Raw genomic sequence first — 27,058 nt, forward strand, 5'->3', positions numbered from 1 at the left:
GCACACTATGTATCTTTCAAATGTCCCATTTAGGTTATACAGAAGGGAAACCATTGAGCATTTCTTGCTTTCTTCATTGTATTCATTGATACAGGGGGTGTATAGTATATAGGCAATAAGTCTAACATGGGGTGTTGTAATTACAATTTTATTGAGAAATAAAACAGCCTGCCTCCTTTTTAAAGGGATGCATTTTCTCTGAAGCAATAGAAAGCAAAGCTTTGCTATTAGTATGTTGACTGTAGTTGTATAAAATGTTTCAACACTGACTAGTAAAGCTAGAAAATATGCAATGATGTTTGACCAAGAAAGCTTTTAAAGGAATGATGTGTCAGCAAAAAAAAGCCTCCTCAATTTATGTAAATTTTAATTATTAATTTTCAGTATAATTCTAGAAATACTTGTATTATTGCTTTTACAAGTTTAGGATCATATATGCAAGTTTAGTATCCTATATATATGCAAAAGAACAGCTCAGGAGTCTTATTTTCTAAAACAGATGATGATGGCGTAATTTTGTGGTTGGCTGAATCAGTGGGAATTGTATCTCTGGTATGTAGGTGAAGTCTGCTTTGGTCTTGAATATATGCTTTAAAAATTGTCAGCCATGATGTTTTGGCAAGTTACACTCTTGTGAAATGTGTGACAGAGGAGTCAGAACAGAGCAGCTGGATACAAACCCAAGCACTGAGGACCGTGCATGAAAAGATTATCATTTATCAGTTGTTTTGTAGCATCAATAATGAGAAATGAGATGCATCAATAAGTAAAAGTTGTGTAAGATGACTGTGCATTCCAAGAGACCAGAACTTTCTGTGTAGAAGCTCTTTAAAGCACACGAGCCAAGCTCAGCAGAACTGCATGAAAAATGTAAAATTGCTTTTTGTATTTGTCATTTGAAATCTGTCATTTTTGGTGCAGTGTTTCTGCACATTTCCAATGTATTATTTATGACTTCATAGAGCACAAAGTACTTTTTATTACTCTCCATTGTATAAAACACTTTTTCCCATCCTGTAAAACATCTCTTGACAGGAATATTTTTGTAGCCCATAATTTAAATAAATTAATATATTTATATATCATCTGCTATCTTAGGATCCAATAGGGGTCAGTGGGTTGCACTATTTAACTCTCAAACCAGAGAAGTATTCTAATTAGGAATACTTCCTAGGAAAATGTTTTGCCTTAATTTATAGACTCAAGTCAAGCAGGTCATACTGTGTGTTATCCTCACTGATAAAGGATTCTGCATTTTAGATTTGACTTTTTTCTTTTGTTGTTTGCAGTTCTTGCCAGCAATGATTTTCTTTTATTTTCCCCTAATGAAAAATTCAAATAGCTTTGAGTCACTAGTAGATACTTTGATGCCTGTGAAAATTATGAAAGACAATTTATTAATATTTTTAGATTAAGCAGATAAACTGGGCTATAAATTGTATGCCAACTGTAGTAAAACTCATTACTTTTTCTAGAAATGCTTTGACAGATTTCATTGAGAGCCTTGCAGAGATCTGTATTCACCACTTCAATTCAGTCACCTTCATCGATCAAGATTATAACCTCATTGTTATTAATTCTGTTTGTTTGAGATCTGGTTTTCATAAAGGAGGAAAAGGGAATGTCAGCAATTATACTGAAATTCTTCACTGATTTTTTGATCATGCAACTGGTGGATTATCAACACAGTGGTTTAGCAATTCAAGTAGTTTTTAGTTACCATAGTTCCTCTCATAGCTCTTGAAATATTCTTGGGCGTTAGTAATTTATTCTTTTGGAACTTTTCAGGCATTCTAATATTTGCTGCAAATAAAAATTAATTATTCAAGTGCTTCAGCAAATTATTTTGATGCTTTTGAGGCCACGCTTTGTGCAGAGAACAAAAATAACTCTTTGTTTTACCATCTCATTACTTAAAACTGTGATCACTCCTGTCCTGTTTCTCTTTCTCCACGCTCACATATGGATATTCATGATTCTGAAATAGAGAAAATTGGTAAAGAAAATCCTTCATGGTGACTTGAAAGAAGAACCATAAGGAAAAATTACTAACATTTTAAAATTAGGTGTAACAAGATAATCTTTATTGTAAGAAGTTGGTAGAATTTATGAATGTATTGATTTTCAGCATTTAGCCAAGACTTCTTGATCAACTTCAAAGCTATAATTTTGCATTTTTTACACATTGTCTTCTAATTGTTGACATCTTTCAAGCATATTGTTGGCAAGGATTGGCATTTAAAATCAATGAATTCTTATACTTTGCTTTTCTCTAATGATGGGAATCAATAGACCAAAATAATACTAAGATTATATATTGAGACATAAAATCAAATTAATTAGTCATTTTCCTATGATCATTAGTCATTAATTAGTCATTTATCCTATGATCCGTTACATATTAGTACCATTCCATGTGTACTCTTACATCAAGATTTATATACCTTCAGCATTTTCTTCAGTCTTCATTATCCTTTCCATAATGGTTTTGGTTTTTATCCTTCTTGCACATCTACCTTATCTTTAAGATTAAAAAATAAAAAAATAAAAAAATAAATAATTTCCTCAATTTTCAATCACTCCTCTGCTTATTTGGACCCAAGTTCTGACTTATTTACTGGGAGTAATCTTAGTAGTTTTTAAAACTTTTTCATTTGAAATACTTTTGGTTTGTTTTTAATTAGTTTAGTTTAGTTTATTTGTATTTAATTAGAGTTTTCTTAATGAAAGAAAATTTGGGACTCTAATTTATTTTTTTTCAAGTTTGAAGTTTTATATTATATTGTTCCTCTGGATTTAAACCTATTTCCATTTTTTGATTTTGTTTTTAACTTCAGTGCTTCATACCTGTGCTTCTTGATTGCTGTCTCTCAAAGAGAAAGAGATTCTTCCTTGTAGTCATTTAATGTAAACCTTCTTAGTAGGGATAGTTTGTCAGTGTATATCACACCTCTGCCCCACTCAAAGCTGCAGAAGCAAAAGATACCATTGGATGTAGGTATTTTCAAATCAGTTTGTTCTTGGGACTCTCATAAGAATTCCCCATTTCAAATCTTAAAAATTCCATTAATAATAGTTTTCCCAAGTCCTGGGTAAGACACAATGAACAAATTGCCTTTTGGAGATGTTTCACGTGAATTCTAATAATTGCAAACAAGAGCATTTCTTACTATATAATGGCATAAAGTAAGTTCACCTCCTCAGATTTTGTATGAGGCAAGAATTAAACCAGCAAAATATATTTATTTTGGCTTAGAAACTCTCCAGAATGTATTTCAACATTGAAGAACAGTAATTTAGATGCAAGTAGAATGTTGTGTGGTATTTCCAAAGGTTTGTGTAGATTTAAAATTCTTAGACAGAGGCATAAAATATAAGAAATTAAATCTGCTAATTTAAAGCCAGTATATCAAATCATCGAGAATACCATTAATATTATTTAAAGGCACCCTGCACATACTTGATTTTATGTTATTATTTTATGTGATTGTTAGTGGCAATTTAAAATTCAGGGTTTGCAGTATCTCTGTATTTTATCTTCCTGAAATATTTGATTTAAATTTAACATACAATACAAAAATGTATCACAAGAATATTTTTACACTTACAGTTATTCTCTTATAGCAATAGAGTGAGGCACTGTGATTTAAAAAGAAATAACAGAAACAATCAAGACTATGCACAGAAAATTGAGCTGGGAAAAAGATACAATTAGTGACCATCAGATTTTGTAACTTTTATGAAATCCTTGTTTGTATTTTATTTTCCACTACTGATCTTTTTCAGGTATTTACAATGAATCTCTTCAGGCAAGTAGAAGAGCACTTTGGGGACAAAAATGTTTAATGTCCTTGTACTAACTCAAGAGATTTTTTTTAACATCATAAATTATAATTGGATGGCTGACACCTGGAGTGGAAGTTTTACTTCATTTTGTATTAGTTTTGAACAGAAGAAACACTTGTACGTGTCTGGCAGTCTGTTTTTGTGAAGCTCATGCCTGGGCAATAAAACACCTGGTATCTGTTTGTTTTAGGTGTAATTTCATTTGTTGCTGAAGATGAAGATCAACAGCAGCCTCAAGGCAGCAGGTCACCAAAGAAGGCAGGTGGCAAAAAAGCCCTTCAGAAACGGCCACTGAGGGCTCCAACAGCTCTTTATGCAGCTCACATTGGTATGTTTGTTATTGTGGATGCATTTGTTGTCAATGTCCATAAAATTATCATCGAATTATATCAAATTACACCAGAATGTGTTTTAAAATTAAATGAATATTTAGTGTTTAGTATGCACAGCCTACAAACAGTGTATGAAATTCTCCTTTTATGCTTTTTTGAAATATTTTTATGAAATGTTAAACTGAATTTTTTCTTTTCCTTTTTTTTTTTCCCCTCTTTTTGCAGTGTCACTGATTGTTGCTTGTTGTTGGAGAGGGGCAGAATGTTTTTGATGCTTTCTTTATTATTCTCCCGAAATACTGATAGTGCTGATGTCAAAGCAAGCCTTTCCTGAAATTCATATTGTTCCTCTTCTTTCCACTGTGGAAAAAACTTTCTAATAACAGACATAGATACTGCTTTGATACAACAAAATCAAAAAGAGAAAAATCCAGAATATCTACTTGCTTTCATATTGTCACCACCTGCTTTATTCTAAGCAGTATCTGCATTACTTTTGAGATTTCCAGTGTTCCAGGGGCATATTTTTGTGGTTACACCAAATAGACAAAACCATATTTTTTGTTTGTTTTTAGATTAATTTCTCTACTTTCTTACTTATATTTGCAAATATAACTTTGCCTTCAGAACCATGTTCTTCATGATATTAATATATAATTTGGTATATATTTAAAATATCAAGCATTTATTTAAAATTGATTAAAGAATATTTCTTGCAAGGAAAGTTATCAAGGAAAGTTTTAAACTAAAAAAGTTGATTTAGTCGATATTGAGTTCTTAGGAAATTAAGGGCTTGCAGATTGGAGATCTCTCTGTCTTTATAACTGTATTTTCTAGATAAATTAAAACTAGAATTTATCAAGCTCTAAAAAGAAGGAGAAGCTAATTTTATCAATAAATTAGAAATAATTTGAATCAAGTCAATGTGAATGTCAAAAAGTCTGTTCTTTTATAGTCTATTAAAATCTGTACAGCAGCATGGAAGTTGGTTTGACATTAAAACTTATGCAACACCTCATTGGAACTTTACAGAAGAAGGATTTTAAGAAGGATTAAATTAAGGTGATATATGCAGATAATATAGTAGAGACAAGAATTATAAATTTCCAGATATTAAATGGAATTAATACTAAAAACAATATAAATGATGATGCCAGGTAAACAGGAGATAGTCTTCAAATCTCTGCTGAAAGCCTGAGAATATTCTTGAATTTAGTTAAGCTTCAATTGCCGAAGTGAAACATTTTTTTCTTATGAGATATTTGCAAATTTAGGAATCATCATTCCGAAACTAGTAAAGGGTGTAACTGAAAGTAACTGAATGTAGAAGGTCAAGTAAGAAAATAGTTTAGGAGAGTGGATGTCTCAGTACTGTCCGGTCACTGATATCAATGGAGGGTGTTCTTAGGTAGAAAATCCAATGTATCTTCATGGTTTGCTATTATCATTACTGATAATGCCTTTGCTCCATTTGATTTCCTGATGACAATGCTCTTCCAAAAACATAAGGATTCTGAAATTTGTTTGTATTTTTTTTTTCTTCTTCAGCTGTATTTACAAAAAAGCACAGCTTGTTTTTGCAGTAAAAAAACCACAGTGTTTCCTCATGAAGAATCTTTTTTATGCTGCCTTGTATGAGAGGGAAAAGGAGAAAACAAACCAAAACTCGGACAGGAAAATGTCCACAGAGCAGATGTGACAGGAGCTTGCCCCTTTCTAAACTGATGTGGGCTTTTAGTTCTTTACAGAACATATTTCTGTCTTTGAAGAGAGGAGGTCCTAGGGTTTCTTTTCTCATGGGAGCCAAAAATAAAACAAGGCTAAGTGATTGCAAAGACTGAAAGTAGGATGTAGCTGGTGTTTCATGTAAGATTTATATTTAGATATTCCTATATCATAAAGTGCTAAATCGGAAATAAATATTAGGCATTAGTAGGTATTTGTTTCACAGTCTCAATAAACGTCATACTCGTTCTATAGGAGTGAGGCCTGCTAAACTCTCAAAGTAGAGGAAAATATTCTACTCTGGAGTTAATGGTAACTTCTTGAAGTGAACTGGCCAAATCTCCCTGTGTTGTGCTCTTTGCTGTGCAGCCACGGGGAGGGTGCTTGGCTCAGCCTCTGCCAGACCCTCTCTGCTCCTCAGGAATCATCCCCTGGAAATGGGAGTTGAGTGTGAAGCTGCTGTGGTTGCTGCCATGGCTAAAGCCTGCACTGCAACTACAAATCCTCCTCTCCTCTTCCAGCATCCCTCACACTCTCTCCCAGCACCAAGACTCAGCACAGACCTGGCACTGAAGCAGCAACTTTAATGTTCCTACTGGCAGTGATGTCTCACAGTGTTTGTACAAGACTGGGGAATTTTACATGGGCTGTTTTCTTACAGTGGCTGCCCTAAGCATTGCCTTTTTCCAAAGATTGCACTTCCCATTTTGTTTATCTTATGGAATGCATTTAGATTTTTATGTCACTGCCAATTTTTTGAATTTCCTTGTAGTTGAAAGGCCAAACATCAGAAACATACACGACTTGTAAATAGGCCATGATGAAAAAGCACAGTCAGAGGGGCCAAGCCAGACATTCATTTTGGCAAAGCCTGGTTTAATTCTCTTTCTAAAGCTAATTTGTGCTTCAACCAGGCTTTCAGTGACAGGCAATGTTTTCTAGCCTAAGTTACCATTATAGTTCTTATGAGATGACTCTGAGTTGAGTGCCTTTCCTGTTGAGTTTAAAAACTGCTTCCAAGTGATTTTTCGAGCAGCTGATGCCTTTGGAAGGAAATGGGACTTGCACAGGTAATTCTCCTGGACTTCCAGGCTTGAAATCAATCCCTGAGGACTGAACATCTATGGGAGCACTATGGGATATTCATATAAGGAAGACAGTAAAATAAAGTCTTTGTTCTAGCAACTGTTGGATTAGGAGGTAAACTACTCAGGATTGCAATTTTTTTTTAAAAATTAGCCTTTTTTCATTATAGTTTTTTTAAAAGATCATATGCAATGGTAAATGATGGGATTTATTCATTATTAGTGCAGTAAGATGTTTCACATACCTTTAATATATTAAAATATAATTGATACACCTCACATGCATGCATATTTATTTCTGGAATTAATGTCTTTTTAAGAGGATTGTTTTTTTAAATCAATTTGAGTTACCAGGTCATAAATTTTGATTGGGTAGTTAAGCTATTTTTCAGTCCTATCTGCATTCTGTATGTTCATACATGGTGTGCTCCAGCTTCAGATTACTTTAAGTCTCTCTCTTCGGGGAAAAAATAAAGACCTGTGCAGAGAAAATAATCCCCATGTAAATTGCATGCATATTTGCAAATTTAAAATACCAAGCACAGTTCAGTTTGTTTGTGGGGTTTTTGTTGGTTTTGTTCTTTGTTTTGGGTTTATTTGTGTTTGTTTGTTTGCTTTTCTGTGATTTTTTATAGCATTTTCACATTTGCAGCTATACTTATGCCAATGCATACAAGCTTTGGGGAACGGTGTAGCATATGTAGAACATTAAGTATTAGACTGTTTTATGTTTTTTTCCTTTGTCAAGAAGATTGTTCAATTACTGCTAGCTTTCTCAGTAGGTGCCCTTCTGCAGTACTGCAGTCTGATGGATGTTATGAATTTTCTTGTGCCCTTTTGAGACTCAGAACAGCTTGATTCTCCCAGTAAACTAACATGTTTTGAAATAATTCAGATATAGCAGTGCTTAAAGGACCTAGAGCCCTCATGGAATTTTGTGGGGCATGGTACTGTGGGCAATTAAAAATCTGTGTAAACAATGCACGGCAGCCCATTTAAAATTAATAACAAGAGCAATCTGTAATTGCTCACAAAGTGAGGCTGCTGATGAACTTTAGGTTGCATCACCCTTCTGCAGCAGGTGTTGTAATATTGTTGTGCTGAGAAGGCAGGTAATGTTGCATCTGCACTAACCACAAATTAGTCACTGCTCTTGTAAACCTGTACATCTGTACATTTTTGGATATCATAGCATGTAGGATTGCATTTGCATATAAAGAGATTAAATTTTATTACCCAATTTAGATGTCTGTGATGTGCATTATGCTTGTTTTGAAAGTCTGTATGAGCTGTAAACTGTATAACTGAGAAACACATCATTCTGTCACGTCTGGCAGACCTGAAATGTGTATGTATGGAATTTCTTCAATTAAAAGCCCATACAATAAAAAAAAATTCTGAAAAACAAAATCCCTAGCAGAAATAATGAGTGGGGCTCACATGACAGGTCCAGGTGTATGCCCTTACTAGTTGCCTGTGACAGAAAACATTCAGAGTGATATAAAAAATAACATCTTTGAAACAGGAGGAAATGAGCAACAGAGCAGCAGTGTCCCTGCAGCCAGTGCCCTTGTTATGCTGGAGTATTTGACATTCTCTTTCCAGGTCATCATTTTGCCTTTCCTACCTTGTCATGCTCACAAAAAATTATTATTTTACGCTTTAGCAAGTAATGAATTATATACACACAGAGAGTACATAATGCTAATGAAAAAGGACACTAATATTTACCAGTTCCTCACAGTTGTATGAGCATGTCTGAGGCTGGAGATAATGAGGTGAGGAGAGGACAGAGGGAAGGTCCCCATCAGTCTCCTCTATCATCCTGTTTCAATTGCTGTGACCTGTGAAAGTATTCACTGAGCCAGAAAACAGGAAAAAGTCAAACTTTATGGCCCAACACATGGGACAAGTTCATAGGAAGTGGAGTCAAATCAAGTATGTGATTTTTAAAAAATATGAAGGATTTCTTAAAATGTGGAGGTTTCTTCCCTAGATGAATAATGACTTGAGTCTTTTACATTAATCTAAATATTATGAAGCATTTAAATTATTCTTTCACTAAAAAAAATTATATTCTCTCCAAGAAGATATTTGATATTCAAATTACTTCATCTACAACAATTTGTCTAAGGGAGAGAGCAGCTTCCTTCAAGGTTTATGCTTAGTCCCTCACGCAGAGGAAAGAATTGAACATTCTCAGAGCCTATTTGGACAATCCAAAAGTTAAACTAAGTTATAAATAGATTTACAAATAACCAGAGCAAAATATTTGTTTGTTTGTTTGTTTGTTTCAAGTTTCTGAAAACTGTGCAATTCAGAAATATCAATTAAAACATCAGATTGAATCCAAATTATGTTTTCAAGATGACAGGGAGTGCAATTCCCAGCAGAAGAAAATAAAGCACATTTCTCCTACCAATCTAATTTCTTCTTCTTCTTCCTGTTGCTATTATTATTTTACTACAAATAGAGCTCGACTTTTGTAACTAGACAAGCTTGCAGCATGTACTACAGTCACTGTCTGCCTTTGAAGCTAGAAAATAGGTTACTCTTGAGGACTATTTGTGATTAGAACATTATAGTTGTGTAAGTAAATTTTTTTGTTAGTAAAAGTCTCAGATCATCTCAATGTTTTCTCATGGATCAGTGTTGTGCTTATCTTAGATCCTCTTGTCCCCTCAGTAGCCTCCTGCTGGAATTTGCTGAGGACTTTTATTTCTATAGTAGATGCAAAATGAATTTCCGAAATAGAATTCTGGCTTTTAATTTATCGCAGACACTGGGCACTCCTGCATTCTCACACATTCAGGTATGAGGTAGGTTTGCTGAACTAACTGGCAAAGGACCACTCACACCTTTATAGAGCAGGCAATAGATATTTCTTGTCCATTGAAGTGCTTTATTTGTTATGGTCTGTATTGTCTCTCTCAAAATATTTTTGCTTTCTCTGTGGGTAGAATCCTACATGTTCTATAACTATGTACATAACTATAAAATTTTAAGTATTAGGGAAGTACTGTTTCCCACTGTGGCAAAAGACAGATGATACTTTATACACTGTCATCTGAGAGTGAGTGTCTGTGAGTGCAAGAAGTTTTTTAGAATTAATTGTAAAAATGTGATTAGTATATCTGGTAATATATTAAAATAAGTTTGTGTTATTCAGGAAGAATTTTTCTTCTTTCATAATGTGATATATACATTAATTATTATTAAATGTTAGAAAGAATTGCAGGATTGCTTTCACTAACTTCTCTGTGTTTATTAGTTATCTACACCTTATTTCCCCAGCAATATATTGAGAAATTAGTAAGAACAACCTTATAAAGTTCAGCTACTGCAAATATGGCAGACAATATCCATGAAATTAATGAAGGGTTGGTTTTATTAGCGTGGAATTGCGTGAACATAAAGATCTTCTACTTGAAGATTAATGGAATTTTACTTCATTTTATTATTGAAGACATAAATTGCTCACACACCTCTAAGATACGATTTCTGAAATCTAATGAAAATCTGCCCACTTCATCATTGTGCTCAGGATGCTATTTCATATAAGTGATTTTGTATTTTATGGATGTATAGAGAAATAAACATCATTTTCCTAAAATGACCTGAGCTCTCAGCAGAAATCCTTAATACCTCTTAAAGACAAGACATATTTTATTTTTAATCCCAGAAAAAATGTTTCTTTTTCTGTGTGTGTGATCTTGTTTTGTGTTGCCTTTTTGCCTTTCCTTAGGAGAATAAGATGAAATGCCTACTCTGTGACAGAGCTTAGAATGGAAAGTTATCCAAATCCCAATGAACTTGGAAGGGTCATTTTAAAGTAAAAAGGGTTATACTAAAAAAGAAAAATAGACACTTGTCAGTTTTGATGCCTTTGCATTTGCCTAGCTGTGTTTCTCTGAAACACTGCAGTACGACTGTATTAGGGTTGTTAAAATGCTTTTGGTTAATTTGATTTTTTTAGCAACCCCCCAGTATTTTGGAAAAAATATTTTTCATCTGTAAATACAGAATAATTTATTTTCTAATAATAGCAGTCAGAAATCACTCATTGGGGTGCATGAGTATAATTTTTGAAATTCTGGGCCGTGTTCATGTAGGAAATAGGCATTCTTAGCCTTAATATTTAGCATGTTTTTAAGAGGAAACTGCATACACTGAGCCTGATAGAGAATTTAAAAGTGAACTCTGTCTGCAAGTGACCTGCCTTCTCACTGAAGTTTCATGTAGGTTCTTGTAATAAAATCAAAGTCAACTCAAATTAAAGGTTCAGTTAAAAATTCATGTATATTCAAGGAAATGTTGTCAATTTAGTTTCCTGGAAGCTAGAAGGGGTAAAATCTTCGACTACTAATTACATTCTATAATAGAAATGAAGATATGTTGTACTCAGCACTTCTTGGGTCCTCATGGTATTTTTTTTTTTTTTTGGAAAGTGCTGAATTGCAAGCTGGGGGATATAAAAATTTAGGGAAACAGTGCAATTGATTCTACAGTTGCAAGGTAAATTCTATAATTCAGTTGATTGAATGATATTTGTCAAGGGAGAGGCTCATGCTCCTTGGATGTGCTGCAACTCATAAGACCAGTTATTTGCTTTTGTGACACAGCACTAGAAAAATTGAGTTCACTTTGTCTTCAGTAAGATTTTTTTTTTTAATATGTTATGTTGATAATAATAAAATAAGGCTTGGATTTTCACAATAAGAAACAATGGAGTATATTTCATCCCAGCACATTACACCTGGAGGATTTTAAGGACCTTTGATGGTCTTTGCTGCTAAGACTTAAAATTATAAAGCATTTGCAATAACTAATTGCCATATTTGTGAGCAGACCTCTGCAACTCAAGAATACCTGCTGCTTTCTGCTGTCTTTTTGTATTTTTTTGACTGCTAGCCTTGTCACGGGTCATTGTGTTTAACTAATATACTCTTTATGTAATCTATGTTTCAGCAGTGTACAATCATTTTTCATTCAATGTACAGTTGAAACAAAAGTTGAAAACAAGAAATGTTGATGTGTTGTTTTTTTTTTTAATAGAAGATTTTTATCAGTCCTAAAGTTATATTAGTTTCATATTTGATTTTTTCTGGCTACAGCTTTTTGATGTCAAATGTTCTATTTTAAAGAGTTCTTAACAGCCAAAATGTTAAATTTATGTAAGTATTTTTTGTAGTAAAACATCACCTATTAGAAAAAAATGAAAAAAATGAAAAAAATGAAAAAAACCCAAACTTTGAGCAATTACGGTTTTTTTTTTAAGAAATAACTATTAAATGCATACATTTATAAGCTATTTTATATATTTTGTTTTCATTCTGACATAGAACAGGAAAACACTTTGGTATCATTTTAAGGAATTTCCTGACTGGAAATCATCTGAGTATAACTTAACCTACTGTGCCAAGGGTATATCAGCTGTGACTGTGTGTACATGACTTCTGAGCTGGCTTTTGCCTTTTCAGACATATTAAAATATTTGTGTGACACAGCTACCCAAGCTGTTCACCTGGCAAGTGATTTCCTTGCATAAGTCACAGTTTAAACACTCTTAAAATGTGCAGCACTATGCAAAACACTATTTCTGCCAAGAGGCAGAATAAAAATTTTTAGGTTTTTTTACCATATCCTTTTTAAATTTTTTTTCAAGCAATTGGTATTGGTGGGTCTTTCCCTTCTGTTCTCTTTCCCTTCTGTTCTCTTACCCATTCTTTCCCTTGTTACGTGCTTTACAGTGGGTTTATGTCTATCCTTCAGTATTACTGATGATTTTCCTAACCTTCCAGAGAGCCTACAGGGAAATTTAAAGATCCTGTTTTTCCCATTATCACCCTTAGCTTTATAAACCAGCATAATAGGAACGAGCAATATTTTTTCTGTTTCTTATTTGAGACCTTATAAGTTGATAGCCAGAAACAAGGATCTCTCTGGATTTCTCTGTTAGCTTTGGATTTTTCAGTTGCCTTTGGAATTTTCCGTTACCTTTGAATTTTTCCAAAGTTAAAACATAGGTAAACAAAAATAGAAAAAATGGTGTCAGTAGAAACAAAGGCAGACATGGCAAATGGAGAAAAACTAATCCTTTGGGAAAAAGCATCAGTCCTTGTAGAAAAAACTTCTTAAGTAATTTTAAAAGATGTATGATGTAAGAAGAAGCAGGGAGGGTTAGTACAAAATTTGAGTCGTTAGTTGAGCAGTCTTGACTCTGTGTTTGTTAGCAAGGTATCACAATTCAATTTGAGCTAAAGGTTATGGCTGTGAATGAGGGTGTTTCGAGACATTTCATGGGATACATTTCATGTGTTAGGTATAACTTGATAGAAGTAACTTTTTTCCTTGAGGATTTTTACAACCATTCCTCTAGGATGTTCTTTAAAGTTATTTACCAATAAAAACTTCATGACCTGGGTAATCTTGGTTCTTCTCCACCCTCACCACTGTGGAGTTTGATTGATATTTTTTGCATGTTTTAAAGTCCACCATTTGTTACTCTCTCCATCAGAGAGGTCACTCCTAGTAGCAACCTTTTGTGCATGTGAAAATGTTGAGCATTTTCTTTCCTCAAAAATCTTCTCTAAGGACAATAAAATACTTATTAAGCAATAGTTGTTTTCTGAACTTCAAATTCTTGTTGGTTGTACAAGTTTTTCTGTGGTTTCGTGCCTTTTCATAGTTGCCTAACAATCAGCTACTTTGTGGGGTTTTTTTTTACTTCTTGAGTTATTCTTGTCTCTTTGCCCTTTGGAATTACTTCCTTATTCAACTCTTAGACTAGATTATTCTAAGTATCTCCTCCACTTAACCTCAGCTTCTTTCTTTGCCATGTCTTTGAACTAAGGTAATTATAATAACCAAATAACTGTGAGTCTTAAAGCAAATATCATTTATCTTCACATTAGAAGTTAAACAGTACTTTAAAAATGTTAGTATTCTAAACAATCACTTCACTATATTAATTATATCAATAATTATTATATCAAATTATTGCTGAGTGAAAAATTCTAGTTCTTCTTCCTGGCTATTCAGACTACTAAAACCATAGTGCAGTAATGGAAAAAGTAACTTCCTGTAAATTGCCACAAAGATTCTGCTTGTGATGGCAGTCTGATTTTGAGGTAACCACTTGAGATATGTTAGTCATCACTAAGAATAATGGAGCCAGGCAATAAAAGACAAAATAACTCCTTAAAGGGAGAGTTTTGAGAATCCCATGTGACATAATATGTGTGAGGTACAGGTTGCTCCCAAACATACAGACCATTGCACTTGAAATGTGCCAAATTTATTTTCAATGGTCTATTCATGGCAGATTCCTTATGTGGTAGAGTGTTAAATGTTTCTGCTGTCCCATCTCTTCAGAGCATATTCAGTGGCTTATTATGAAAGTCTGGGCTTCTTCTCAGTGTGTGGCTTTGTGGTCTTAGGAAGGCACAGTAAGAAATGTGATTGAGACATTGACCTCCGTTGGTAAGGCTTGTGATAATCCTTTGAATTAATTTCCCCAGAATTTATTCCTCAAACTTTTACTAAGGCAGAATATTCCCTTCCCTCCCCCACTGCCCCCCACTCTCTCCCAAAACCGCCAGAACAGTGAAGTTTTCACTAGTGTTGCTAAAATATGCTGGATTTCTTTTCAGCATTTGAAATGTTCTTACTCTTGCATCCTTTGTATTCATGTATGTCATGCTGCCTGCAGAGCTCAAAAAGGTGAGGGGAGATGGATTATAATACCAAATATATTACCTGTATTATTGTTGATTTTTAATCTCTTGTTTTAGATCTGTATTTATTAATGTCACAAGTGCTTGGATGACATACTATCATGTGTCCTGAGTTTATTCCCATGCCATGATTTAATCAGAAAGAGTTTAAGATCTTAATGAGATCAGATCATGATTTCTGGCTCAGTGTGTACCAGCAGGTAGATCTTCTGTCTCCAATAGACAGGCTGGGCTAAAAGTCCTGAAAGATACATACCCTGGATAAATGTAGGACAAATGGGGAGTGAAAAAAGCCCCTGTAGAAGGTGAGTAACCATATTTGCCATATTTACATTTTCATCACTTAACTGCAAGGGAGAAGAGAGAGCTGTGACATCATCACATTAAGGTACTGAGAGTTTATGAAGGACATCAAGAATATTCTGAGGTAAAGAGATACTTTCCATCTTCCACATCCCACAGACAAAGCAGATCTGCTGGATGATTTTTTTGAAGTTGTTACCTGGGAGATGGAGATGAGAAAATGTCTATGGAATAAAGGTGTCTAACTGAAAAATGATGTTAGAACATCCTGCTGTGGTGGTATTAATAGTATGGAAGACTGAGCTTCAAAAATGGAAGATTCCAACAGCATTAGTCATCCATTTCCTTGAAATAAGCTGTCTAGTGTTAAAATTCTTTCTGCTCCTTACAGTTTTGTAGAAGTTTAGGGAAAAGGAACAACTTTCATGGGCTAGTGGTATCTCAGTTTCCACCATAAGATGGTGATGTTCATTTGAAAAGATGAATTTGAAGCCAGAATTTAATAAAGTGGTTCTGGATTTCTGCCTTTTAAAAGGTAGATACTTTTTCAGAACTTTGTGTAGTACTAATCACAGATAATTCCAAGGGCCAAAACAAGGTTTTGATTTTGCATTTTAAAGAATGGTTCTGATTTCCATTTCCAAATTTTCCTGAGTGGAAAACACTCTGGAGATACAGTCCTTGCCTAGTTTAGGACAATCTTGAAGAAAAGGAACCTCAATCTATCTTGCAGATTTTCCTTTTGTAGAATACCCTTCTTCACCAAGCCTACCAATAAGTACTGTATTAACTTGAAAATTCTGAATTAATAGAATATTAAGTACATATTTACACATGAAAGCATCATAATTTAATTTTAAATTGCAGCATTTTGAAGGCATCACTTTCATACATCAGTTCCAATTTACATGTGCAAATGATTGCAATCTTCCATCCTCAAGGTCACTTTAAGGACTGTCCCTCTGCATGACTTAGGCTGGATACAGAATGTAAGACACACTCTAAATTTATGGAAGTTGCTCCTGGGGAATTATAACATCATATCCTTTAAGAACAAGATTAATGACTGATGAATATTAAAATATTTTTTCAAGTAGTGTTATATGGAATACATGAAATGAATATTCATCTAGGGTTTCTCAGATATGTTCATGTAAATAAAATGGCAGCTGAGAACAAAGTTTATCTTGCCATGTTACACAAAAGCATTTTTAAAAGCTGTACATATTGATTACCTTTATTGAAAAAGTATAACCCCTCGGTGAGAAAACTCATGAGCTCAAGCCTCAAGGTGAAACTCCTAAACCAATAACTCCCCTGGAAGAAGAAAGTGTAGAAGTGTTGCCTTTTCAAGGATAAGTTATTCCTCATGTAGCAAAAATGAATACAAATGTCTGACTTTTTGCATCATTTTGAGCTCTCAATGTAATAGGGTTGCAACATTTTCTTAATATGTTAATGTTTTACAGCTTCCCCCCATAAATCAAGTGCAGATTTTTTACACTTGGGAGCTGAAAGTGAAGAGAGGTATCTTGAGCCAGTTGAAACAAGATTTAACTTTTTGAGAGGAGTGATGGGTCTACTTATGCAGAAAAAATGCATTTTTTTTCCTTCAGCATGTGAACTCATTAGATTTGTCTAATGACACTGTCAAAAGTATTCAAAACCTTCTTATAAGGGATTTACATGTCTTAGGACTGATTATTGCAATTAGTTTTGTGTCTGGAATGAACTTGGGGGTTTATGATGACTCAGAAGAAATCTCCTAAAATTCTGTAAAAAATATATTTTTAAAAAAATTAGCATTATAGGAAAACAAGTTGTCAGTAATAGTTTGCAAAATAAATATCTTTTTATAGTAATTCTTACGTGGTTAAGGCTAGTCCAGTTAGAAAAATAGGGAATGTAAATAATCATGGGCTTAGCAGCTAGCCTGTTTCATATGATTTATATGAAAATTATTTTTTCTAAATCAAAAAGGCTTATTTTGAATTTTCCTGCATGAGCTCTTTACATATTGAAAACTGTTACCTGTTTATATATTGTAGGAAACTAGACAAAGTGTCATTTTTAATTTATGTCTTACATTCTGTAAAGTACAGCAGTATATCTATGAGGACAACATTAAGGATGCTCACTCAATGAGAAGGTTCATAACTTCCAGCCTAGGAAGTTTTTTGGAGAATCAAGAAATCATGCTGTGTTATTTCTCTGCCTGTTATTCCAAAATAAAACCATACCCTTAAACATCCCTATCTAAGAGTGTTTTATTTAAGAATGGAATTGAATGTACTTTATTCATTTTTATTGCTATATTATCTCTGCAAATATTAGATAAAAATGCTGTACAAAGAAATCCCATTAAATTTGAAAATATGACTTAAATCCAGCTTTTTCCTTAAGTAATCATATTTCTGATGCCAATAAAAGAAGTCAGTAAAATTATGATGAAGTATTTAAAATAAATTAATGTTATTTAGCTGTACAATTCAAGTTTCCCCATTGTGTCCATGACACACACACCCTTCCCAAAAACCTTAAAATTCTACAATTTTCAGGCCAGCAAGGCAAATCTTCCTTCATCATCAGTGATGTGTCATTCAGGGGACTGATGGACAGCTGTGTCTCAGTCAGGAGAGAAGGATCTTTTCTATTTATAACTGACAGCACATTTAATGGCTGGTGTAGCAGGCATAGGATGAAAAGTAAATTTAAGGAAAGGGGACAGGGAGATCAGAAATTTCAGCTTGTGGCTGATATGGTAATAAGGTATTCTTATCCAAGTGAGTAGAAAGGAGCATCTTGTGATGAGAAGGAAGAGGATTTCAAAATTGCTAACTCTTCAGGACATGAGGACATGATACAAAACATTAGATTAAAAGTGTGTGGCTTAAAATACTGATATGCTAAGAAATACATTTATTACGTTTTTTAAATTTTACAAATTTGTTACATTATTTAAAATTTCACAATAAACAAAGAGATCAGACAAAGGAGAAACAGTTTATTTGCATCACTGAAGAGAAGTAGGGCAAGGCACCAGACTGATTCGATTACAAACGGATATTGAGCTCAGGAAGAAATGACTTTTTTATATAATACAAGCTGGAATAAGGTTTGGAAAGGAAGTTTGAGATTTTAACCTGAAATTTTTATTGAAGGTTCAAGTTTTTTCATGTAAATTGTAATTTAGTAGTCCTGTGTTTTAAATACAGAACTGTCTGTTCACAAATGTAATTACTGTAAATACTTGTTGAAGAAAATGACTTGTTATTAAGGAATGGATACAGAAATATGCCTTATTTTTGTGTTTGTTGTTCCCCCAGCTCAGGGTAACTACATGAAACAGGAATTATGCAGCTTTCTATGTTTCCAGTGATTCCATAGTAAAACCAAAAATTACAAAATAATCGGGGAAAGTTCTAAAACCTTAAAATTAAGAAGCTCTTTTACAGTGGTTCTAACTGAATATGCAGCAGCTAACATATGGAAGATGCTGGTTTGCACTAACCACTAGTGACAGACGCTTGACCCTAAATTGTCAGGGTGAAAGCCTACTGACCAAAGGAGAGATTAAAGACAAGGTGGTGGAGATTAAATATTGAACTAGATGCATTTTTATGTTCAGAAGATTTCTGCTCGCTCCTCTCTAGTAGTGATTTCCATCTGAAGGACTGAGTACAATTTGTTGTATTTATTTCATGAGATCTGACAAGATCATGACCTGGTGGTTGCATAAAGCAGGCTAAAGATTTTTATTTGTCATCGAAGGCCCAGAGTGAGGAGATAAGAGATCCAGGCCTAAAGTCAAATGGAGTTTATCTCACAAGATATCAAAGTGCAGAGCTCAGGCCCTAAGAAAAGACTTAAAATGCATTAAAAATGTCAATGGAAGTTTAGAAAAGTAGAGAGAAAAGGAAGAGTGCATTCTTTTTTCTTTTTCTACCTGCTTTTGAAATGTGTGCAGAAAACAGAAACAGACAAATATAACCTTGTTCTGTGAGTAGAGAAAGAGCCATGTCTGAGTTTCAGCCTGAGTATATTGAGTTTATCTCTATTGCCCCTGATTGTTGAGCCTTTCCCAGCATCTACTCTCTGGTAAAGTAAAACTCTTTGAAAAACTCTAACAAAAAGTGGTGAAAGAAATCCACAAACTCCCGATCTTCTGCTCTCTACATTAGAGAATGAATTTCTAATACTACACTTCAGTCATTTAAGTTGTTTTTTGGGTTTGAATGCTGAGATAGAACTAGTGGAAATTCCAAAACCATTTGCTGTTATTTTGATCTTTTTAAGGTATTTCATTTTTTTTCCCAGGAGCTTAAGCTTTATATCTTTGGAAGTGACTTCTGAATATTCTTGAGAATAAGAACTAGCTTCTGTCTTGTAGGTTGCCTTAGGAAGAGAAGAAATTTGGAGTAAGATTAGACTATAATTACATGGGGATGAGGATGATGCAATAAATTGGCCTTGATGTAGCCTGTTTAAATAAATTATATGGGTAATTACATGAGCAAGGACTCACCTTTAAAGTCACTATTTGCTGGCAAGTTTTCAGCTAAGTGAGGATAAAGCCCTGAATTTTATGTTTTTAGCAATGCTAGTGGGCAGCAAACAACAATTCAGCTGCATTTTCACTGAGTAAAAGTTGACAGAACATCAAAGTTTATACAACGTCAAGGCTTAATGCCTGTACTTTAATAAATCCCTCTGTCCTGCAGTTTAATCACATATCCTTGGTAAATGGAACTTTACTGTTGAAGTTTTCCTCTTTTGTTTCCTACCTGAATTTCAGAGCTTTTCCTATAATTTTACTGCATTCTTGAAGAACATCATGTCCCCAGCTATGGGTACTCTTTTGATTTTCTTTTGGTCTGTAATTAAGAGCTTTTATTTCATCTTTCAAGGTAGTATGTTCTGTTTTGGTGTAAGGTGATCCTCCCTTCTTGTACAAGTTAACTCTCTTCCGTGTATATTTTTTTATTATTATTTTTTTTTAACCTTTTGTAATTGATTAAACTCAGGGTCTTGTTCATGCCAGAATCCTTTAATGAACATTCAGAAGATCTCTTTAGCTCATTGATGCTAATTTTTATAGATTGTAAGACACTGAGGCTATTATAGACATTGTAAGTTTGGAATTCTGGTATTAAAACCCAGGAAATTGTATGTAAATCAAATTAGCCCAAAGAAAATGAGTAAGTTAATACAGAATTTATTTGGTGACAATTGTAAGAAAATAATGCAAATAAATCCTGTCAGGAACAATTTTATTGGAAACAGGGTTTGGCAATAAAGTCATATATGTGGAATAAGGAACTGCAACAAGGAAAATGATGACTGAGATGAGCTGAGGTCACAGCAGAAGAGAAAATCAGTAGGAGCTCCCAAGACTAATGCTGTGGTAAAACAGGAGTGCTAATGGAGCTCTCTAGTGTATAATTCAGGAAAGTGTGAGTAGGAGGATTAGGGCTATTTTCATCTCATACAATATACTGACAAACAGGAGCAGTGCAAGCAGTTCTTGGTTATGCATTATTAAAAGGTGCTGAAAAGCTCTTTATGCATGAAAAAATCATGCCACATGAAATATTTGTGCTGTGAAAATCAGGCCTTATGGTAGAGATTTCAGGCTTAATTTGTTTCATCTACCTGAATGAGATTGATGAGATAATTTTATTGCATTCATGACTATCTTCTAAAAACAAGAAAATGCTAGGCACAAAAAATAAAGTGTGAGAGGAACTAATTTTGATTTCCTGATATAAAATTACAAAAGTACTGTCAGTTTGCTGTGACATTTTAGTTACAAATCAATGATATTTAAAACCCAGAAACAATGTGATAGTCTAGGAAGCTGATTTGCCATAGTGCTATTTCAATTCAATTTGTGTATATATTAATTTTGTTGCTATTTTGAATCCTGACAAGAAGGGATTAGATAATACAGTTTGTTGACAGTGATTAAATCAGTTCATGATTTGCTTTGTCTCAGCATGAACAGTGAGGGACATTTCTGCTAAAAGTTCAAAGTTCTCATTGATTTGAAGGCTGCCAGCATTGATCACATCATAGGATAATTTGTAAGGCATTTTGGTTTTTCTGACATAGGAGGAAGCCCTACAACTTGCAAAGTGTGGTTCTCCCTGAAGATTTACAGCACACCTGCAGCAGCAGAAAGGACAATACATGTGGACTGTAAAGCTCTGGTAAGATTATTCTAAATGTCTGGTTTTGTTCTACTGCATTTAGAAGAAAATTTTCATTTTTATTGTTGTTCTGGCTGCTATCACAGAGGAATGATCAATTCTATTAAGTGACCACACAATCATTTTTTGAGTTATAAAATTCAGTACTTACTAAGATCTCATTTAAGCTCAGTGATATAAACTGAAATAAATGCTTGAATGAAAGTATCTTCTTTATCCTGTTGGAAAAATTACAGTTTTACTCTGCTGACATCTGCTTTTACTTTTGGAACTCAAATAAGCCTGAATTCTAAAAAAACTTCAGTTCATCCACATTTGTCCACAACAGAATATGGCTCTTTTGGTTCTTTGCTTCTTCATGCATGCCAAATTATTATTGTCATTTAAATTTCTTTAATCATTGGGATGTATTTAATCATGTTTGTATCACTAGATAAATACATACTGTCACTCTCAAAAAATTTAAATTATATTAGTCATACTAGAAGAACAATTGCATCATATTAAATAAGTATGCTTTAAATCACTTAACTATGTAAAGAGTAAATTATTTTTTAGTATGTTTGCTCAATAAATAGTGGTTTTGTTTCCCACTGATTTTTAATTTTATTTGTCTTTGAATTATCATTTGTGTTTGTTTTCAGAGCTAATTTCTTTCCTAACTTCGGTAAATGGATTTTTGCTTTGTCATCTAGACATCCTGCTTTCTGCATGCATTGTAATAATGGGTGGTGTTAACAGGTTATATGAGTAGAGATGACTGGTGTGGTATTTTTCTGCAAGAACATTTTTGCAAATAAAAATATATGATGGAAGTACTAGGGAAATACCTCTTCCAGTCACAGATGATGGGAAGGGAGAAAAATCTCCTCAATTGGTTTTACATGTGTTCAAACCAGGGAGGGGAGTGTGGAATACAAACCAGTAAGCACTACTGAAAATACTTAAATATCATTGTTCACGTAGGACTTCAAGTTTGCTCTTCTTTCCTTGAAGTTCAGTGTCCTGACTGTGAACTTCTGTAGGGAGAAGAAAGATAATGACCTTTTCAAAGTCTTGCTGTTGGATGAGTATGCTGGGAGGTGTCTGGTGCTACTAAGAAACATGAAAGCTGGACTAAAAGAATTAGTGATTTGAGACCTTGAAAAGAGTAGTGTAGGTTTTTGTCCCACAGGATCATGCATTGCCTTGTATCATTTCTGATCTGAAAATTCTCTGAAGTGGTAAAAGGGAAAGCTAGATTTGAAGTGCACTATTGACTCCTATTGTATGAGAAATTCTCAAGGCGCGTTTGAACTCTTCCTATAAATTTTTATCAAATTCAGTGTGAAAACTTTAAAAAATACATTGAAGTATGAAATACTTCTGCGATGTTCAGGACAGTGAAATTAGTGACCTTAAAATTTGGATAATTCCTTTAAAGAAAGATAGAGGACATAAAGAAGTAGCTATGCCTCTTCTTCAGATCTCTATGGAAAATATATATATATTTTTAAACGAGAAATTTGGAAGATGACATGAATATTTCTGACTAGCAAATAATAACATGTGGTTACCATTATGGAATTGTGATTGCTGAATTTATTGGTTACATGTCAGGAACTTAATTTTGGAGTGTGAGAGTTTTCTGACTCTAATGTAAGAGAATGGGATTATCCTAGCTAATGTCTCAGTAGAACTGTCAGTGTGACACCAGGAAAGAGAACCAAACAGTCCTTGACTGCTGAAGAATGGTCAGACATGAACAGAAAGCAAATAATGCTGGTGGTACTGTTATTTAGAATGTGCACACACCTGGTTCTTGAAGGTTAAAAATGGTTTTGAAATCTCCTAGAAGCATGGGGGACTGGAAAAGCAAGCCCTGTCATATGAATGTTAAACAGCTCTATCAACTTCATTTGCCAAAGAAGAAATGGAGAAGAAATGAGATAATTCGCTGAAGAATATTTAGTGATGATGTCTCAGCTTGGCTGACCAACATACATCAAGAGCTAACGGCCAAGAATTTACATCTGAATTATTTAATCTTGCATGGAATGTCTCAGTAATGAGAACAATAAAACATTGGAAGATCTTACTAGTGAAAACTGTAGATAGAGTCTTGTGAAGGTGTGAACTTGAAATTGCTTCAAAAGCTGAAAAATATTTAAAAAGCATAGACATTGAGTACATCTGCTACATCAGTGAGTCAGATTTAATGAATACATTGATCTCTTTTTGACCTTAGAGACTTCTTCCTTCCTGGCCTCAGAACAAAAAGGATGAGCAACATTTAATTTAAAATACTAATAACACTGCTTTTGTATGCTAGTTATAGCTGAATCTCATCATCAAATGCAGTACAAATTTATCCTCAGCATGTCAAAAGTGCTGTTCTGTCTTACACGAGCAATCACACTTCCAAAACATCCAAAATTCGCTACAGCAGAGGGAAAGTTGGCAGGATGGAGATGTTAAATGAGGCAGGTGTATCATCTTGCTGTTTTTGATGGTGGCCACAGTGACCACCAGCCTGCAGGCAGTGAGGGAGGGCCCAGGGAGCTGAGGGCTGGGGGACACCCCAGGAACAGTGGACAGTGTGGGATCATCTTGGCACATGTCACAATCAGAATCACTGGGTTGGAAGAGACCTCCATGATCATCAAGTCCAACCCAACCCTAACCTGAACTTAACCATGGCACCAAGTGCCACATCCAGTCTTTCCTTAAACACATCCAGAGATGGTGAATCCACCACCTCCCCAGGCAGACCATTCCAATACTTTATTAATCTTTCTGTAAAAAACATTTTCCTGATGTCCTGTTATAGTCGATGAGTATATTTCCTTGTGGATTCCAATTTTTTGTTTGAGGTTTGGAAAAGCTTTAGGTTGACTCAGCTTTTTGTACTTCATACATGGACTTCTATCTGAAATGCAATGCCTGTGCCAGGGTGACAGCTCCCACCACATGGAAGGGGGAGGTGAGAGGTATCAGGATTCAGTCTGTCTCTGACTCTGTGCAAGTTGTGACCTTGATGGATGGCCTCAGGCACTGGCCATCAGTTAATGCTACTCCTCTGTTGAAGAGTGCAGAGAATACTGAAGAAACAAGTTCTACCTGGCAGCACCATACAATTGTCTGTAGCTCACATCTTGGTGTCAGCACAGAGCTGCTCTCTTCTGTTTTCAACTAAATCAACTAAAAGGAATTACCACAGTTAGGTCTGTACTGCCCCCACCCCAAATTCATGCATTGTGTCGCCATCCTTGTTTAATTTGCTCAGAATTTTCTGTGCTAAGTATTATTGCATGTGCTTTCATCTATCTTTGGCATAATGCTTAATTCTGATTAGATTAGTGATCTCTTATTGGAACAACACAGGATTTTCCAGTTACATTTACCTTTAGTTTGCTTTGTTACATCCATGTGTGAGCATCTTTAAGGTGAAAAATTTCAATATCAAAGCGTGTCTGCAGATATGTATCTGAAAGACTTAGAGATAATTTGGTTTAACTCAAGTTTTTAATAAAATATTTCAAATTTGCATTTCTATGTTGTTGAGATCCATCTCACTACATATTGATTTTGGATGTGTTTTTTCTCTCAACCTAAAATTCAAAGTGGAAATTGATTAGTTAAATGAATCAAACCCAGTTTTATGCTGCCCAAGTTTTGTTAAAATGCTTTTGACCTGTTATAGCTGAAATAATTTAAACTTGTTATTTGCTATTAACCAGATTATGATTATGGTGTTTATGGAAATAAAAGCATTGAATATGTCAATATTGAAAGCCATAAGCCATATATTTTAAAAGTCATTAATTTTAAGCTCTAGTCTAATTTCATTTATTTTAATCACTGTATATCAGTAAAAGAAATACCTTTGTTTGAATAGAAGAAGTTATATAACTGGAAATTTAGAGTAAAATCTTTTTGTAGTCCTTACTCTTTGGTAGACAAGTGTGGATTTCTGGTTGGGCACTGGCACAGGCTCTCCAGGGCAGTGATCACAGCACCAGCCTGACAGAGTTCAAAAAGTGTTTGGACAATCCTCTCAGGCCCATGGGGTGACTCTTGGGGTGTCCTGCCCAGGGCCAGGAGTTGATCTCAATGTTCCTCATGGGTCCCTTCAAATCAGCATATCCTGTGAGTCTCTGAAATGGATTTCAGTGAAGACATAAGAACTGACCCATAAATTAAAAGAAGTAAAGGAAATAGCTGTTCTAATTTAAAATATAATAGTTGCCTCCTAATTTTTACATAGAAGTACAGTAGTTCCTCCAGTTTGAGGCACACCTGTATCTAAATTGAATTAGATTTAATTTTTTTGGTCCATGTGGTCAATAGAATACCCACCACAAGTTGTATAGAATGATACAATGCTTTAAAGGTCAATGCAGCATTTGAATAAGAAAAATAATGTAATCTCATTTCCTCTGTGTGTGTTCATTTTTTTCTATGAGGAAAATTATAGTAAAAATTGAAAAACTGCCACAAACTTGGCTCTTAATAGTGCTGGTACTGTTTGATATTGTTATGTTTAGAGATTTTGGGACAGAGAAGCAATTTCACTTCTCACTTTTTCTTTCTGGTCATTAGTAGTCATGGTATCTTCTGTGTTGGATAAATGCTTGGTGCCATTACTTTGCAAATAGCAGAATAAAATATTGATTTTAACTTTCTTTGTGATAATTCCACATGCTTCTATTTCCAAGTAAGGAATGGCTGACAGTCTGCTTTTTTTAGTGTTCAGTTAAACTTCTTGAAGATAGATTTATTTCTCATTTTACTCTCCAAGTTTTTGGTCTTCGTGTTTTTGTTTTGTTTTTATTGTTGTGGTTTGTTGGTTTGTTTGGTGGTTGTGGTGGTTTGTTTTGGGGGAAGGCTGGGTATTTTTGTGTTTGGCTGTTTTTTTTTTCCAACTTGGACAGATTGGTACATGATTTCTGATTTTCACTTAAAATGAATGATTTTTTAAAGCCTGTAGCCTGCTGATTTGGATATTCTTTCTAATCCAAACCCTGAATGGTCTAAAATCCAGCCCTCAACTGTGGTGGTGCTTAAATTCAATTCCAATTGGGTTTTTACTGCTCCAGTTTGGTTTTATAATTTGTGTTTTATAATTTTGTAATTATTACTATTGTTTAAGATGGCCTCTCCTTCCCTCTCCTTCTCCCCTTCTCCCCTTCCCCCAGACTTTCCCGCCAAAACCTTGGTTGTCCTGGTAACCCTATCCCATAATAGTTGTTTACCACTTTTCTGTTAAGTGTCAATCTTTAAGTTATATAACTTCCCCACCCCCTCATCATGTATTCCTCCTCCCCAAGTTACTTATTATTGGTTCAAAAGTTGTGCATCCCCTCATTATACCTTGGTTGAAGATTGTAATTGGTCCCACGCAATCCCACCCCTGAACCCACTCAATAAAAAGCCGTGCCATCTCGAGGCCAGCGTCTCTCTCCTCGGAGCACGGCCTTGGGACCACGCATCCCTTGGTTGCACACCCTGAGAGTCCCGCCTTTCTATTCTGCGCACTATCCGCACCGTGGTCGAGTTTGCCCACGCCTCTGGCAAAGTGGCCCCCTGGATGTAGTGGCGGCAGGGCTGGCCGGAGCTGCACCCATTGGAAAAGCCGAACCACTGCACTCAACCATTGCAGAAATAAGAATAACTCTATTGAAATGGAGGGAGAGTATTCAGCTGCAGGTTTATTTTCTAAGTTCTGTGTATATTAAGAGAAAATAGATAATTAGTGAAGCCTGGAAAGGTTGTAAGGATACATTCCAGCTGTGAAGAATTCCTAAAGCTTTGTGAACAGGGGAACCCTTACAGGTGTGTCA

General features: G+C 34.6%; 1 protein-coding gene across 1 annotated transcript in view; it reads left to right on the forward strand.

The window, feature by feature from the left end:
* The window catches only part of CFAP47 (cilia and flagella associated protein 47), a gene marked incomplete at its 5' end in the record, with an annotated part of 294,184 nt that overhangs the window by 169,679 nt on the left and 97,447 nt on the right, over positions 1-27,058 (forward strand). The window contains 2 exons of the mRNA XM_083854475.1: positions 4,037-4,174; positions 21,139-21,236. Coding sequence (XP_083710601.1) covers positions 4,037-4,174; positions 21,139-21,236 — 236 coding nt within the window. The remainder of the gene's footprint in view (positions 1-4,036; positions 4,175-21,138; positions 21,237-27,058) is intronic.

The sequence above is a fragment of the Zosterops lateralis genome (assembly GCF_965231275.1).
Source record: "Zosterops lateralis genome assembly, chromosome: 2".
NCBI classification, from domain to species: Eukaryota; Metazoa; Chordata; class Aves; order Passeriformes; family Zosteropidae; genus Zosterops; species Zosterops lateralis.